Source organism: Schistocerca piceifrons, chromosome 8 (genome assembly GCF_021461385.2).
Source record: "Schistocerca piceifrons isolate TAMUIC-IGC-003096 chromosome 8, iqSchPice1.1, whole genome shotgun sequence".
Lineage (NCBI taxonomy): Eukaryota > Metazoa > Arthropoda > Insecta > Orthoptera > Acrididae > Schistocerca > Schistocerca piceifrons.
In genome coordinates, this window is record NC_060145.1 from 314,579,872 (window position 1) to 314,592,663 (window position 12,792).

The following is a 12,792-nucleotide window of genomic DNA, read 5'->3' on the forward strand; positions in this document are numbered from 1 at the left end:
CACCCCATAGTACAAAGTTAGTAACTCTTAAATCGTAGTTCCAACAATCAGAGCGGAAATAGGTTTGCACTATGGAAGCATCCCGGCCTCTTTAGTTCGCGAGTTACCACGTAATGTACTCAAGAACGTGTGGTAGTGTTAATTTGATTTGTAATTTAGCTTCCAAATATTTAACTACAGCATTGTTCTACCTTTTTAAACAGTTCATCTGATGCCATTTGTGTGATCTGAGGATGATATATATGTCACAAGGGCCCGTTGCAGCAGTCAATGTCACCTGGATACGGCCCCAACTCTCCTCTCCTATGGTCAGGCGCATTGGCGTCAGATAAGCTGTCTTGGCGTTGCTAAACGTCTCGCCCGCCGTAGTCGATGCGCACGGCAGCAGCGCGTCTACTCGGCGACGCCCGTCGAACAGTTGCTAAGCAGGCCAGGCAAATGTAAACAAGCGTCGCTTGACACGGTTTATTTATACGCGGCGCGGCGCAGCGACGCATCGGGAAGGGGAGACGGCCGCCGGCTCAAGGGCAGGTCGCGCTCGCTCCAGTCTCCCCCAATTCCCAGCACAGCCCGGCAGGGAAAATCGTGTCACCCTGCGCCGCCACGCCCGCACAATGCTTTACATAAAGCCACGCCTGCTGCGCCACGTTCCCTCCATTCAGGTCCCCAGCAAGTGTTGCCGCAGCTTCGTCTCGTTTACTCGCCGGTCTCGCCCGAACTGACCTGACACCACTATTCGTTACAACCTATTACCATCGCCGCCTGGTGCGTTACACCATACATGTCGGACCTACGGTTGACGGCGATTGAGATGGTGCAGTGAACACACTGGACTCGCATCCGGGAAGACGGTAACTCAAATTGCCGTGCGATTTAGGTTTTCCTGACCTTAGTCCACAACTTCACGGTGTCGGCGTGTTGGTATGGATTTGGTAATTCTCGTGGCAGAGGATGGTCGCGGGCTCTTCCTATCCCTAAGCCCCCCCCTCCCCCCACCGTCCTAGACGAAATTTGCGTACCTCATCTATGAATCGTGTAACTGAGGCGGGGCGGAACGTGGGTACCAGCCCGATATTCACCTAGTTAGATGTGGGAAATAGTCTAAAAAACACATCTACTTTGGTCGGTACACCGGCCCTCGTTGTTAATCCGCCGCGTACGCTCTATACGGAGCTGGTGCGTCTCCCCGAATCCCGAGAGCGACTAGCTAACACGCGCGACTATCCAGGCGAGTTTTATTTATTACGTTTCCCGTGGTTTCCCTAAAACGATTAAGACAAATATCGGAATGGTAGCTTTGAAAAAGATTCCAGTGGAGTTCATGCTCTGGTCGTGTGCATAGGCACGGACATAGGATTCGGTTCTTAGTGTGGGGTACACAGTTTGTTACTGGTTTTACTCTCCCTCTTCACATATAAATTACAGTCACCTTCACTTTTAGTAAATCACAGACGCCTATGGTTTGATTAATAACAATAATAATAATCATAATAACTACAATAATTACAACAAATGGTTCAAATGGCTCTGAGCACTATGGGACTTAACATCTGAGGTCATCAGTCCCCTAGGACTTAGAGTTACTTAAACCTAACTAACCTAAGGACATCACACACAGCCACGCCCGAGGCAGGATTCGAACCTGCGACCGTAGCGGTCGCGCGGTTCCAGACTGAAGCGCCTAGAACCGCTCGGCCACAGTGGCCGGCAATTATAACAATAATAATACTAAAATGTACAGAGTGTAACGGGTATTAATGCAGATGTTTCATATATGGTTCCATAATATGCACACACATCAATGTGTTGATTGTTTTTTCTCTGCGTCGAACAGTCGTCCCATAAATACGTCACAAACTTCACGACCCGATGTTTTGTGCACGGTTGTAAGTACACCACTAAATGGACTACTCCTGTCAGTATAGACTAACCGTCATGCGTTCACCTGCCACACACAACCCGCGCCGTGCTTCCCTGGCTAAAATAAGCATTAACAGGTCTTGCCACATATTTCTTGTATGTACTAACCAACCCAACTATAGTTGTACTCTGTAAATTAAATACTGAGGTAATATTTTTCATTACACTGTCGTCAGCTACCAATAGCAATTTCTGCACTTATACTCGTTACACCTCGCACAAAACGTTTTAAGCTACGTATATATATATATATATATATATATATATATATATATATATATATATATATATATATATATAGGGTGTCTCTCTTAAGAGTGGTCAGGCGCATTTTCTCTGGAGTTTCGGCATATATTTGCAGTTTCGGGTTCGCAATATGTAGACTGAAGCATCCCAAACAAATACTGCTCGTCACGTTTATCGTGCGACGCCCATTGGCGACGGGAACATTCCTTTGTTTCCCGTTTACAGACAAAATTATTTTTAAAGCAGAACTTTACATGCCCATTCGATAGAGTGGACCCATATTAGTCCAATAGATATTCGTTTTATCGATTTACACTGTCAAGAACAGTAAAACGGGAAGAATAACCAGTAGTCCAGCAACAACGGCATCGTCCAGTCCCACGCTGATATCGCCGTGCAGCAGCGCTATTCAGTCGATACTGGCTTACTGGATGTTCTTCGTGTTTTGTTAGCCCTGTTAATACAAGTACACATGGATGAAATGAATAATGCAGTAGACTAATTTGGGACCGCGCTATCGAATGGGTACGTAAAATTCCGCTTTTAAAAATAGTTTTGTTTGGTTTAAGAAACAAACCGACGTTTTCCGTCGACACTCGGCGTCGCATGAAAGACGTGATGATCAGTATTTGTTTGCGGTGACTCCAGCTACGCATTGCAAAAACGAAATTGCATCTGCCGAAACATCAGAGAAAATATGCCTGACAACACTTAGGAGGGACACGCGGTGTATCTATAACGGGCAATCAAAAAGTTTCCGATGACTGCATTGCTGCAGCGTATATGCAACCCAGTGCGACTTCGATGCTGGTATGTAAGTACCGACATGTGATCAAGGGGTTAATGTGGCCTTCGAACGAAAATTTTTTGATCGCCTCTTATATTTAAAGTCCACTCTCGCGTTTTCCTTTCTGTGTGTGAACGGTAATCGCAGGGTTATAGGAGATCGGCTATCTCAGGAAGAAAATTTGTGAACATAGTTAGTGAGTTGGGTGGGAATTGAGCCACATATAAAACTTGTGTATATATTAAGTGAGTTGAATGAGAATTGAACCGAATATAAAACTTACATATCAAATGAATAAAAATTTGTAATGTCATGTACTTGAGGCGTTTCAGAAGTTAAGATATGTGATGAGCAACAACCAAACAAAAAAGAAGGCATCGACTCCCTGAAAAGTGCAAGATGGGGATTTCACGATGCTTGTGGCTACAAGGCAGTGCCTGAGCAAAATTTCGCGCCATATTCGTATCTAGTGTAGATTAGCGAATCAGTGTTGCATCACTGTCACTCGTTCCTTGCGTTAAAACAAAGCAACAGATGACATGCTATTAGTTATCAAACAAGAATAGCAGCGTCGTACATCTTTCCGTTAGCTTTCAAGATAAACATGTAAATATTCGATAGAGAATGAATCCACACTACAGCTAAATCTTCTAGATTTTGTTAGGAATAAGCCATCGCTACATTACAAAATAAACCTAAAACACAAAAATGGAAAATCGGGTGCCTGTTGAAATGGTATGTACACTCTACCTACGTTTGCTAAAGAGTACATGCTTCTAAGATTTTACCGTTCCTTTGGCGTGTCTCTATAGCAACCATCGAAGTACTCTTTAAACAAACTCACTCACCACTTGAACGCACGATATAGGAAAGTGGCAAACGATGCATAATTTCTGTGACCTAAACGTTAAAGTTATGAATTAAAGGCGTGGAAAAGAACAGAAAAAATTAAAAGACGAATACATGATTAATAGAATCTCTCAACCGGTTGCGTGCAGGTGATAGTAAAATGTTTCTGAATTCACTACACAAGACCAACATCGAAAACTTCCGCCTCTTGCCCAAACCAGAACACGATTCACAAAATGGGCACTGAAATGTGGAGATGTGCGCCTGGAATATTCTCAGCTGCATGGTGTTTATAAATGGTAGGTATACAGCACGCTGTCAAAAGAATTACGCACAAAGAAAACTAAACATAGGTGATACGAAGCAAAAGTCTATCTACTGTTCTTGGCAAAAATTACTTATCTTAGGCTCGTGCGACGTTGAGACATTAACTGTCTCAAGTATGGTAAAACTAAGAAGAATGAAAGTGTCAGAGCATCTAAATATTTTATCGTTAGTTATTACCGCTCATCGGCGCTTTCTGCGCAATATCGATGTTCATTGTCGGGGATACGTATTGGAGCCACACAAAGAAGAGAGCGAGACTGGTGCCAGCGGTACACGCATCACTGACGGTATCCTTGTCCAGGATATAAGACGCCGTGCGTTTCTTCTGGGAGGATGGCTCGTAGCGACGAAGCGATGAGACGAGACGAGTTGAGGCACGGGGTCGCGGGACACGCGACGCCTGTGCACTGTGGGCCGGACTCGGAAGCGGGCGCCTGCAATGTAGGCCAGACGGCGTGACGTGCGGCGGCCGGCGGGCAGCCTGCGCGCAGGCGCGGAGCCGCCGCAGCTGTTGACCTCGCCTGTAAATACACACAGCGGCATCGGGCAGCGGGGGTGGCTGCGGGGGCGGCGGCGGCGGCGGCGGCGGCGGCGGCGGCCGTGTTGGGCCAGGCCAAGGACGGCGGCCGGGCGGCTGATCGCGCCACGCCGTCCACCATCAACAACAAGTCGCATCCATCCAACGTGTCGTGTACATCCCATCAGCGCAGATTGATAGCACGCCACCGTAGCCTGTGCGGTGGCGCTCGACATGGAGATGTGCTTCTTCGAGTCCAGGTGGTGAGATAAATTTTCACCACCAGTATTTGGCCATTAAGTGTAGGAGAAGTGGTGGCGTATGCTTCTCGATCACCAGACCTTGCATGAAAGCCCTGTATTAAATTCCAGACCTGTTCGCTCTCCTGGAACGAGAGCTTGTAGCTCCTCCTATTATTATCTATTCGTCGGATGAGGACGTTACGCCTGACGATCCACTTGGTGCTCTTCGAGAGGAGTAGGCTGTGAGCCGTCGCTGGATTTCACCCAAAACCTTCTCTCAACGTAATACAACACACACACACACACACACACACACACACACACACTCATTTTGGTGACCTATACTCAACGTTGATAACACTCTCACGTCGCGTAGGAAAGTTGCTGCCGTGCGCGAAGGAAAGACAGACATTTCCAGTTGGGCGGCTGAACGCACCTCTCGCGGTCACCCAACCAAGCATGCGATACGACGTTACTTTTATAAAATAAATATGATTAGAACCAGCAATGCAAAAAATATATACTGTTACCTTTTAGATGATTTACGTTTTGTTCCATTGTCATTGCAAACAACAGATAAAGGTGGAATGAAATCTTGTTTAAAAAAATGCACTTCGCGTTGTCACTTCCGCGTAATAGTAGTTTTTAGCTTTACGAGACTCATACCTTCAGCATGCTGCTGCAAGCAAATGTCCCACTATAGATTGTACGTTTCTTTGAGGTCAGGTAGTCAAAACAAAAACAATAACGTTTGCTGTTTTCAGTGAAGATTCGAAAAGCTCATCAGACAAACGATAACACAAAATTTGTTATTGCATGCTATATGGCATTCTTTGTGCTGTGGCCTCAATAACAGATATGAAATTATCGGTTGTTATAGACAAAGTTCAATATGCACTGCGCACTCCCCAGATCAGCAGCGAATATGAAATTATGGTAAGATTATATCAGCGTATAAATGCATTTTATCAGTTTCACAACAATTATTCATAACGGCCTGTTATAACTGGAATTGTATTTCTGAAGCAACAGCAGCAGTGACACCGTATGGGATGCAATAACAGTGTTTACAATCTTCATTATTTTGTGCCTCCACAACTGAATAATATAAAATTTAATAAAAAGCCACAGCTGTATTTCATGGGTGTTTATCACGTCGCAATTGGTTTCGTTCCAAACGAACATTTTCAGGTTACACAGAAAATTCTCTATTTAGTTAAAAACACTGTTGGTTAATTTTCGTTGTTACCCGAACATGTTCATTTAGAACAAAATCGGTTGTGGCAAAATAAACGTACCCGAAACAGAGCTGTGGGAGTTGTTGTTAACAGTCGAACAATTGTTGCACTACTGATGATGATCGGGCAGATTGATAGTGGTAGCAAATAACGGTTTGTTTATTACTAGCTCGTGGTGCTTTTTAAAAACGACTTAGTCTATCCGTTACATAAATTGGAATAAGTGTAAACTATGCCGCGCGGGATTAGCCGAGTGGTCTGAGGCGCTGTAGTCTTGGGCTGTGCGGCTGCTCCCGGCGGAGATTCGAATCCTCCCTCGGGCATGAGTGTGTGTTTGCCCTTAGGATAATTTAGGTTAAGTAGTGTGTAAGCTTAGGGACTGAAGACCTTAGCAGTTAAGTCCCTTAAGATTTCACACATATTTGAACATTTTTTTGTAAACTATACGGAAACAACAGCTTTTAAGAAACACTTTTTCCTGGATATGCAACGGACAGGAATGTGGGAATGTTTTTCTGTCTATTCGCAGATCGCTACCTGACGCGAAAATTTTGGCAGCTGCTACGTACTGAGCTGACGTGGCAACTTGCATGCGGATGAGCGCATCTCTGGCATAGCCGTATTACGTGGATGGCGTAGATGGATGCGGTGGATTCCCTAGAAGTTAACGGCCACGTAGCTATGTGCGCTATAGTAAAGGATAAGGCCACACTGAGACAGAAGAGGGAGGAGGCAGTGGGACGGAAGTAATGAGACGGCTCTTAACCGGGAGGCCGTAGAAGGCCAGTAATCCGCAGTGCCAGGGTCGGCCCCTCACCGCCTGTTTGTACACAGCAGAGACGGAATCAGTGGCCGCGCCGCTGGCCCGCGCCAGAGGGCTTCGCGCGCTGCTCTTCAGCCTCGCCACGGCTTGTTATCCAGCCAGTCCTCTCTTCACCCTTGAGGCCCGCCACATCATAAAACGCCCCAGGGGGCAGGGAGGGCTGCGTCGCGGCCACTCGTCTGCTCTCGGTGCCAATCACCACTTATTCGCGCCGCTCTACGCTGCTGCACGCGACTTCTCCAGTCATTTTACTGATTATAACAACACTAATTCGGTGTGGATCAATGGCCAAGCGCAAGTCTTTGAAATGGATGCCATTTTGGCGACTTGTGTGTCCCTAATCTAGTCGTTTAATTCTGTCGGCCAAAAGAGACCTGCAGCTTGACGTGCAATCCGCACTACGAGTCGTTCCTAGCTAGCTTAAAGCACTCCCGTCTTCAGGCCACGAGTGGCCTACCGGGACCATCCGACCCCGTGTCATCCTCAGTGGAGGATGCGGATAGGGGGGGGGGGGGGGGTCAGCACACCGCTCTCCCTGTCGTTATGAAGGTATTCTTGACCGAAGTCGTTACTATTCGGTAGAGTAGCTACTCAATTGGCATCACGAGGCTGAGTGCACCCCGAAAAATGGCAACAGCGCATGGCGGCTTGGATGGTCACCCATCCGAGTGCCGACCACGCGTGACAGCGCTTAACTTCGGTGATCTCACGGGAACCGGTGTAACCACTGCGGCAAGGCTGTTGCCCTAGCTAGTTTAAAGGCAAACTGAAATATTCTATGCTCTGACCGGGAGTGGATCCCACTAACTTCCGGTTTTCGGGCATACGATTTAAAACCAGACCGAAAAGAAGTATGCTGGTTACCATCACCGCATAACGTTGTGGCGCAAATGTTACACGGAACCGGTGTAACCACTGCGGCAAGGCTGTTGCCCTAGCTAGTTTAAAGGCAAACTGAAATATTCTATGCTCTGACCGGGAGTGGATCCCACTAACTTCCGGTTTTCGGGCATACGATTTAAAACCAGACCGAAAAGAAGTATGCTGGTTACCATCACCGCATAACGTTGTGGCGCAAATGTTACACTGAAAATTATGCCTGAAATAAACCGACGAAAAAACAATCGTAAAACAAGGAGGAGTTGTGCGATATAAATGAAAATTGATATGCGTGTTTCTGCATCTGAAAGACGATATCTATTCAAATTTCGCGCCGGTCGCATAAGAGAGGTGCCAGTAGCGTCACTATCCGGATGCAAACCAGGGTTTCTTTAAATACACGCTGTAACGTTCGTGAGCGTTAGTCACCTTTGACATTAGACGTAGTGAGTTGATGTCAGTCAAGAATGCCTTTAAGGGGAGAAAGACTTCATTATCAACATCTCAGTGAGTTTGAGCGAGGTCGTGTAATAGGTCTACGAGAAGTTGGATGTTCCTTCTGCAGTATTGTAGAAAGACTTGGCAGGAATGTAGCCAGTGTATACAGCTGCTGCAGGGTAGTCACGAGAACGTACGGTCGCAAGAAGGCCGGACTCCGGACGGCCACGTGGCACTACCGGGAGGGACGACAATGGTATTCGGTATAAGGCTCTTATGCATTTTACTGCATCTGCAGCCGCAATTTGAGCAACAGTTGGCACGTCAGTGACACTACGAATTGTTGTAAATCGATTACTTCAAGTACAGCTCTGAGCCAGAGGCCCTATAGCGTACATTTCACTGACCACAAACCACCGATCTTAAAGATTTAATATTCTGCCATAATCTATTCATTAAGAGGTATAATTTTACGTTAAAGGTTTAACACAGTAAGTAATTTGAAATTTTGTGGTAAGGACTATGGGACCAAACTGCTGAGGTCATCGGTCCCTAGGCTTAATCTAACTTGAATTTACGCTAAGGGCAACACACACACACACACACACACACACGTGCACACAAACACACACACACACACACACACACACACACACCCCTATGCCCAAGGGAGGACTTGAACCTCCGACGGGGAAGGCCGCGCGAACTCTGACACGACGCCTTAGACTGCAAGGCTACCCCACGCGGCACAGTAAGTCAAGTATTTAAAAAAAATGGCTCTGAGCACTATGGGACTTAACATCTATGGTCATCAGTCCCCTAGAACTTAGCACTACTTAAACCTAACTAACCTAAGGACATCACACAACACCCAGTCATCACGAGGCAGAGAAAATCCCTGACCCCGCCGGGAATCGAACCCGAGAACCCGGGCGCGGGAAGCAAGAACGCTACCGCACGACCTCAAGTATTAAAGTTAGAAACTGTAACTGTGTGTGTTTGTGTGTTTGTTGAGGCAGTGTAAACCGCGGCGCGAAAATTATCCAGACTACATTCATCCAGTATTTGAGAGTCATATGACTTGGCGACCTCCAACAAACGTTACATATGATTTCAAACTTTTTCTCGCTGATATCCCTCCACAAAATAATGAAAGGAAACAAGTTTATTTCTTGCGGTAAAACTTCAGCATCAGACATGAAATTTCAGTTTGTCTCTTTACTATAACTCTATTCGCAACACATTGAGCAGACAAGATCCACACGTGTCACTGAATGTCCCTGCAAAATTAAAACATTCCTCGACGCGTAGTTCAGGAGATATGACGCCATAAACATTAAGATCATTAAAAAGTAGATGTTCTTAAAACTGAGTTTTTAGGTTTCAGTGCTGTGAGGAAGTGGGGTGGGGGGCTAGTGGTGATACATGTGTGTGAAAAATGCCGACCTGCGGTAGGATTCGGAGTCCACGTCAGACTGTACGTTCCACCTGTAATTGACTACGTCGGAGGGAGGCAGAAGTATCTCATCTCCCATAGGGCCATAAGTAGTAAAGCACTGTGCTGCTCAATCCAATCTTCGTACTGAGGCGAGCTTTGGATTTACGCTGTTATGCCCCGTGCGGCATTCAAGAGGAGGAAAGGAGCACTTGCATTTCGCACATGAAGCTCTATGTTGTGTGGTGTTGAGATGCCTGCAGACAGTGAAGAGGTTGCACACGTGTGGACTCCAGACTCCAGACAGCTCCAGCGGGTGGAGGGGGCGGGGGGGTGAGACGACGCGCAGTTCCGGCCCCACAGCATGGTCTGGCCGCTCCGTCTGTCGCTGCTGCCGCCGCCGGAATTCCGCCTGTCCGCCACCTCCGGAGCTCTCGCCTAACCAGGCGATTGGCAACTGTCAAACTGCTAGCACGTTCTGACTGTGCGACAAGGACGTCGTTAGTTGTTCCGATTCCACAAAAGGATAATGACACTTTTTAATATGCGAGAGAGGTGGTGTTTATTCATTTGGCTATAATCTAGCGCGTATGAATATTGATGGCCACAGTAAATTATACATTGTTCTTTGCCATTTGAGAAATACATTTACTTGTGCACTGCACAAAATAATGTTGATCCGGTCTTTAATGGTTCTAAGCACTATGGGACGTAACATCTGAGGTCATCAGTCCCATAGACGTAGAACTACTTAAACCTAACTAACCTAAAGACAGCACACACATCAATTCCCGAGGCAAGATTCGAACCTGTGACCGTAGCAGTAGCGCGGTTCCGGACTGAAGCGCCTAGAACCGCTCGGCCACAGCGGCTGGCTCCGATCTTTAGTCCGTAGACTGGTTTGATACAGCTCTACACACCAGGCTGTCCTGTGCAAGTTGAGCCACCTCTGCGTAAGTATGCGAATGCAGGAGGACATAAAATCGCTGTCTGTATATCTCTGTACGCGTCCTAACGTCTCTTATCACCGTGATCCCAATGAGTTATATCAAAAGTCTTCGGACACCTGTTGCTGGACATTACTATGAGCTTTGTCCACCCTTCGCCTTTATAACGACTTCAGCTCTTCTTGAAACGCTTTCAATGATATGTCTAAATGTATGTGGAGGAATGGCAGCTCATTCTTCCCCAGGAGCCGAAACCAGAGAAAGTAGCGATGTTGGTTGCTCGGGTATGGAGTGAGGTCGACGTTCTGACTCATCCCTAAGATATTCCACTGCGTTTCAATCGTGACGTTGGGCTGGCCAATCCATTGCAGGGATGCTTTTGTCAAAATCAGCGCGTCACAGATGCTGCATTATGACAAGAGTGCGCTGTCATGCTGATACAAGCAGTTATCGTCTCTGAATTGTTCCACTACTGTGCGCAGTGACCAATGCTGTAATATGTTTTCATATTCTTCCGCATTTAGCAATTTCTTAAGAGAAATAAGGGGACCACATCCTAATCAAGAAAAGCACCCCTACACCATAACATCACCTGCTCCGTAATTCGCTGTTGGCACCGCAGATGATGGCAGGAAACGTTCTCAGGCATTCGCCAAAGCCGAACCCCTCCTTTGAATTCCACAGGGTACAACATGACTCATCACGCCAAATCCCACTCGTTTCCAGTAATGCACTGTCCAATGGCGTCTCTCTTTACGCCTCCCCAAGCGTCGCTTAGCACTGACTACACAAGTGTGTGGCTTCCGAGTAGCTGCTGGAACGTTGTATACCGCACCTTTCAACTTCGTATGCACAGTCATGGTGCTAGCTGGATTGCTGGTAGCACTTTGGAACTCAGGGGTGTTTCCTTCCGCTGATTTTAAGCGATTTTTTAGAACCATCTTGCCCAATGCTCGACGGTTCCTGTCCGTCAGTGCGTGAGGTCTGTCTGCTCTTGGTCTAGTTGTGGCTGTTCTTAGCGTTTCCACTTCACGATCAGATTACCAACAGTCGACTTCGGCAGCTTTAAAATGGTTGAAATGTCCCTGATGGATTTTATTTGAGGTGACATCCAAAGTTAGTCGACGTTCGAAGTCATTGAGCACTCCTGACATAACCATTTAGCCATTGCTGCTTCTCTACTGACGACAAGGTACTCTCCACCTCTGGTGACATAAAGTGGTCAATTGCGTATTGCATAGGAGTGTCCGTATACGTTTGATCAGACAGTGTACGGTGGTCGCTGCGGAAGAGGCGCAGGTTCATCCCCTAATACCGCTGTCCTAAATTTACCGAATAAGATTTCGCTAGATCAGTGTAACCTTTCTTCGGATTTTGCCGTTCAGTTTCCTTTAATATTCTAATAACAGTGTGACAATGTTAGCGCTCGTATGAAATACAGCTAAATACATAATACTGAGAACAGCCGCTGTTTGCAGCAAGCGTAGCTGAATAATGAGTTGTACGTAACACATTCTGGTGGCGACAGGTCTCCAAAGATATTTCGCTCGAGACATGCCGTAAAGCGCATGCTGCAGCTGATGAAGGACAGGTGACGGGAGCATCCACCCAGCGATAACGATGAACACGACGTTCCCAGAAATGGATATGATTCGGGGTATCTCGACCGCTACGGAAATATTTTCAAATCTACATCGTGTTATTCCAGTAACTGCATATACATCTAGATCACCATTATCTTCCTGAAAGATACTATCCACTGCAAACAAGGGTAATCAAAATGTGGGACTGAGTGTTAGCTTCGAGGGTCGGTCCGTAATCAAACCTCCCACGAGAATTTACCTCGTAGCTGTTTGGTCCTTTGGAATGCCACACCATCGTTCACAAGTCCAGTTTCAAATTTGTAGCGGCAGAACTGCAACTGTCTGGAAGGAATCGACGATGTGATATCTGTTTTGTTGTTCCCTGGCATACCGGGATTTCCCCTGTGCCATTGAACCGAAAATGGAGTATGTACTGTACAGATGAGACACACATGTTTTGCTGGATTGTTGACGATTTACGTCGGCCGTAGTGCTACTGCCAGTACGCGGAGCGCCTACAGAAGCCTTAGAGTGCGGGGGTTCCCCGAGTGCAAGCTTGTG

General features: G+C 46.6%; 1 protein-coding gene across 1 annotated transcript; it reads right to left on the reverse strand.

Annotated features, from left to right (window-relative positions):
* Positions 1-4,407: 4,407 nt before the first annotated feature.
* LOC124712310 (testis-specific gene A8 protein-like) lies at positions 4,408-4,788 on the reverse strand. Its single transcript, XM_047242602.1, has one exon. The coding sequence runs from the start codon at positions 4,786-4,788 to the stop codon at positions 4,408-4,410; it is 381 nt and encodes a 126-aa protein (XP_047098558.1).
* Positions 4,789-12,792: the final 8,004 nt, after the last annotated feature.

Bases quoted from the DNA above. Each gene is read 5' to 3' on its own strand.
- LOC124712310 (XM_047242602.1), bottom strand. From the start codon at position 4,788: ATGGTGGACGGCGTGGCGCGATCAGCCGCCCGGCCGCCGTCCTTGGCC.